Source organism: Sebastes fasciatus, chromosome 22 (assembly GCF_043250625.1).
Source record: "Sebastes fasciatus isolate fSebFas1 chromosome 22, fSebFas1.pri, whole genome shotgun sequence".
Taxonomy (NCBI): Eukaryota; Metazoa; Chordata; class Actinopteri; order Perciformes; family Sebastidae; genus Sebastes; species Sebastes fasciatus.
In genome coordinates, this window is record NC_133816.1 from 26125739 (window position 1) to 26130738 (window position 5000).

The 5000-nt window shown below is 48.2% G+C and overlaps 2 protein-coding genes across 2 annotated transcripts in view; both read right to left on the minus strand.

Moving 5' to 3' along the window:
• The window catches only part of LOC141760655 (RPA-related protein RADX), a 17746-nt gene extending 14232 nt beyond the window's left edge, over positions 1-3514 (minus strand). The window contains exon 1 of the mRNA XM_074623676.1: positions 3344-3514. Coding sequence (XP_074479777.1) covers positions 3344-3412 — 69 coding nt within the window. The 5' untranslated portion in view covers positions 3413-3514. The remainder of the gene's footprint in view (positions 1-3343) is intronic.
• A 180-nt stretch (positions 3515-3694) lies between these two features.
• The window catches only part of ift46 (intraflagellar transport 46 homolog (Chlamydomonas)), a 13444-nt gene continuing 12138 nt past the window's right edge, over positions 3695-5000 (minus strand). Inside the window, exon 5 of the mRNA XM_074623702.1 lies at positions 3695-4204. Coding sequence (XP_074479803.1) covers positions 3851-4204 — 354 coding nt within the window. The 3' untranslated portion in view covers positions 3695-3850. The remainder of the gene's footprint in view (positions 4205-5000) is intronic.

The window sequence follows — 5000 nt, forward strand, 5'->3', positions numbered from 1 at the left end:
TCCTCCAGTGTTTCCTCCACAGAAGTTTATCACCGACCGACACGCCCCTTACTGGATATCAGTTATTGATTGGACGCTGCGCCGATCAGACTGATCAGATACATCAACATCACTGAGTTTCATACCGGAGTGAAGACAGATCACAGATTAACAGATTTATAGTTTAGTTGTCTTCTGATTCACCATCTAGTTATAATCTGTGTTAACTGTAGGAGTGAACAGCAGACGGACCATGTTGATGGTGAAGTGATCCAGAAGCAGGAGGACCTGCAGGAGCTCTGCTTCACACACCGTCACTGAAGGAGTCCGACTCGGAAGGAGTCCGACTCTGAAGGAGTCCGTCACTGAAGGAGTCTGACTCTGAGGGAGTCCGACTCTGAGGGAGTCCGTCTGAAGGAGTCCGTCACTGAAGGAGTCTGACTCTGAGGGAGTCCGACTCTGAGGGAGTCCGACTCTGAGGGAGTCCGTCACTGAAGGAGTCCGACTCTGAAGGAGTCCGACTCTGAAGGAGTCCGTCACTGAAGGAGTCCGTCACTGAAGGAGTCCGACTCTGAAGGAGTCCGTCACTGAAGGAGTCCGACTCTGAGGGAGTCCGACTCTGAGGGAGTCCGACTCTGAAGGAGTCCGTCACTGAAGGAGTCCGTCACTGAGGGAGTCCGACTCTGAGGGAGTCCGACTCTGAGGGAGTCCGACACTGAGGGAGTCCGACACTGAAGGAGTCCGTCACTGAAGGAGTCCGTCACTGAAGGAGTCCGTCACTGAAGGAGTCCGTCACTGAAGGAGTCCGACTCTGAGGGAGTCCGTCACTGAAGGAGTCCGACTCTGAGGGAGTCCGACTCTGAGGGAGTCCGACTCTGAGGGAGTCCGACTCTGAAGGAGTCCGTCACTGAAGGAGTCCGTCACTGAAGGAGTCCGACTCTGAGGGAGTCCGTCACTGAGGGAGTCCGACTCTGAAGGAGTCCGTCACTGAAGGAGTCCGTCACTGAAGGAGTCCGACTCTGAGGGAGTCCGTCACTGAGGGAGTCCGACTCTGAAGGAGTCCGTCACTGAAGGAGTCCGTCACTGAAGGAGTCCGACTCTGAGGGAGTCCGACACTGAAGGAGTCCGACTCTGAGGGAGTCCGACACTGAGGGAGTCCGTCACTGAAGGAGTCCGTCACTGAAGGAGTCCGACTCTGAGGGAGTCCGACACTGAAGGAGTCCGACTCTGAGGGAGTCCGACACTGAGGGAGTCCGTCACTGAAGGAGTCCGACTCTGAGGGAGTCCGACTCTGAGGGAGTCCGACTCTGAGAGGGGTTTCTAAAACCTGACAACAGACCTCAAACTACTTTCTTCATTTATTAGAAAGATTTTTCTTTTGATCTTCTGTTATTTGTTAACTTTTATTAAGTATCCAGTTAAAGTCAGAGAGAGAAGGAGGGTCTGTCTTTTACACCTTTTATCCTCATTTCCATTCAGTCACATGAGGCTGATCATTCCTGAGTGTCGGGTTTGATATGAGTTACATCATTTCACTTTTCACTGAAACATTCAGCCTAATACAGAACTTCTACTGTCAGAACATCAATAACTACAGACGCTAATAATGATTAATAATATAAAGGTATTGATCCAGTAGAGATGGTTCCTGGTCCTCTAAGCAGGACTCAGTCCACAGTAGAGATGGTTCCTGGTCCTCTAAGCAGGACTCAGTCCACAGTAGAGATGGTTCCTGGTCCTCTAAGCAGGACTCAGTCCACAGTAGAGATGGTTCCCGGTCCTCTAAGCAGGACTCAGTCCACAGTAGAGATGGTTCCCGGTCCTCTAAGCAGGACTCAGTCCACAGTAGAGATGGTTCCCGGTCCTCTAAGCAGGACTCAGTCCACAGTAGAGATGGTTCCTGGTCCTCTAAGCAGGACTCAGTCCACAGTAGAGATGGTTCCTGGTCCTCTAAGCAGGACTCAGTCCACAGTAGAGATGGTTCCTGGTCCTCTAAGCAGGACTCAGTCCACAGTAGAGATGGTTCCTGGTCCTCTAAGCAGGACTCAGTCCACAGTAGAGATGGTTCCTGGTCCTCTAAGCAGGACTCAGTCCACAGTAGAGATGGTTCCTGGTCCTCTAAGCAGGACTCAGTCCACAGTAGAGATGGTTCCTGGTCCTCTAAGCAGGACTCAGTCCACAGTAGAGATGGTTCCTGGTCCTCTAAGCAGAACTCAGTCCACAGTAGAGATGGTTCCTGGTCCTCTAAGCAGGACTCAGTCCTCAGTAGAAACACAGACCAGCTGTTATTCATGTGCAGCTGTTTGTTAAACAGAGAGGAAACACTGCTGCTCTGATAACTCTGTTTCTTTATTAGTATTAGATCAGTTCAGACATAAACAGCTGTTAGAGCTGACTGACAGCTGATCCAGATGTGATCAGCTGTTAGAGCTGACTGACAGCTGATCCAGATGTGATCAGCTGTTAGAGCTGACTGACAGCTGATCCAGATGTGATCAGCTGTTAGAGCTGACTGACAGCTGATCCAGATGTGATCAGCTGCTGCTGTCATCAGAAACGGAAGTCGCTTCACGTGACGCTTCAGAGGAAACGACGTCTCATGTCTCTAAAAACATATTTCCTCGTTTCCTCTCTCCTCGAGTCTTTTCCTCGCCTCCTCCGCTCTCATCTCCCGTGGGCGGGACTAAGACGCGAGGAGAGGAGTCGAGGAGAGGAGAGGAGAGGAGTCGAGGAGAGGAGTCAAGCCGTATAAAAGCACAAATGGGAAAGACCCCAGGTTTCTGTAACAAAGACAAACATGGCGGCTGAACTGACCGTCTGGTAACCAGCAGTCAGAATCAGCTGCTGATCTCTCACCGCCAGACTCCACTCAAACATCCGCTCATTTAAACCGATCTGACTCACCGACTGATAGAAACGGATCTACGACACAGTCTCACATCAGTCTGGTTGTTTGGGGTCTGCCGGTAAATTCGGCTCATCTAGAATATAAATATATGTAATATAAATATGTGATATATAATCCACTAAACGGAACTTCCGTCAACAACAAAATGTTAGTTTGTTATTGATTCCTGACAGCTGATTGTTTAATAATCCGCGTTTTATTGTTAAATTAAAACAAACCGAGCGGTAACATGTATCCCGAATGTCTTTAATCACAACACACTTATGAAATAATAACATTAATATCCCGCAGAATGAGTGATTTCACTGTTAAACTAAGAGACGTTAAATCTGTAGATATCTGAACGGAGTCTGGTGGAGAGAGAGGAGGAGGAGGAAGAGGAGGAGGAGGAGGATGGAGACAGAACCAGCAGACAGATATCACACCGACTCATCAGTAACGAGCTGCAGGACAGACCTGGTTGGTCCCGGTACCGGGTCTGGACCGGGTCAGGGTTCTGAGGAGGACGCAGTCAGGAGCCGCCATGGTGGACCGGCAGCTCAGACAATAACAGTGCGGTGCATTGTGGGAGAAACAGACAGACACTCTCTATTGAAATATCAGGAAAACTAAATGTGAGTTAAAGAGTTAAATATGATATTTAATTTATTTAAATGTATGTAAAACGATTTTATCATTTTATTTAAAAAATGTTATGTGTTCTTCTGAACTGAAAATAATAATAATAATGATGATAATAATATTAATAATAATATTAATAATAATAACCAGACGGTGTTGGGTCATTAACACTCACAGTAAAGCGACTGTATAGAACTGTGTTTTATTGGACAGTTTGACGTATAAAGAGGACAGAGTCAAATTGAGGACATGGAGGACATATAAGGACTATATATATAAGGACTATAAACCAGCAGCCAGACTTCAGACCGGGAGCCTGTGACATCACTTCCTGCCGCAGCTCTAGGCTCTGCGGGTGAAGTGCTGCGAGTCCCTGAACTCCAGGTAGAGGCTGAACAGCAGGTGCAGCGACTGGACGCGGCCGCCGTAGACGGGGACGTCCAGCAGGGCGCAGACGGCGTCGGCGTACTCGGCCAGGCCGCAGCCGAGGCGGGCCGGCGGCAGCTGCAGGCGGCCCAGCAGCTCCTCCAGCTCGCCGGGCCACTCCTGCATCAGGCTGTCGATGTCCGGCATCGGGCGGCCGTACTGAACGCTCGCCGCCGGCTTGGAGCGGTGCAGGGCGCCGATAGACTCCACCCAGCTGTCCAACGCACGAGGGTTGGTCTGAGGACTCGCCACGCTCGTCACCTTCTGCAGCTGCAGCACAGACACACAGAGGACGAGGAGTACAGTAGAGTAATAGTACAGTACTACAGTAGTAGTACAGTAGTACAGTAGAGTGTAGTACAGTAGAGTGTAGTACAGTAGTACAGTAGAGTGTAGTACTGTACTACAGTAGTACAGTAGAGTGTAGTACAGTAGTACAGTAGAGTGTAGTACAGTAGTACAGTAGAGTGTACTACAGTAGTACAGTAGAGTGTACTACAGTACTACAGTAGTACAGTACTACAGTAGTACAGTAGAGTGTAGTACAGTAGTACAGTAGAGTGTAGTACTGTACTACAGTAGTACAGTAGAGTGTAGTACTGTACTACAGTAGAGTGTACTACAGTACTACAGTAGTACAGTAGAGTGTAGTACTGTACTACAGTAGAGTGTACTACAGTACTACAGTAGTACAGTAGAGTGTAGTACAGTAGTACAGTAGAGTGTACTACAGTAGTACAGTAGTACAGTAGAGTGTAGTACAGTAGTACAGTAGTACAGTAGAGTGTAGTACTGTACTACAGTAGTACAGTAGAGTGTAGTACTGTACTACAGTAGTACAGTAGAGTGTACTACAGTACTACAGTAGTACAGTAGAGTGTAGTACTGTACTACAGTAGTACAGTAGAGTGTAGTACTGTACTACAGTAGTACAGTAGAGTGTAGTACAGTAGTACAGTAGTACAGTAGAGTGTAGTACTGTACTACAGTAGTACAGTAGAGTGTAGTACAGTAGTACAGTAGTACAGTAGAGTGTAGTACTGTACTACAGTAGTACAGTAGAGTG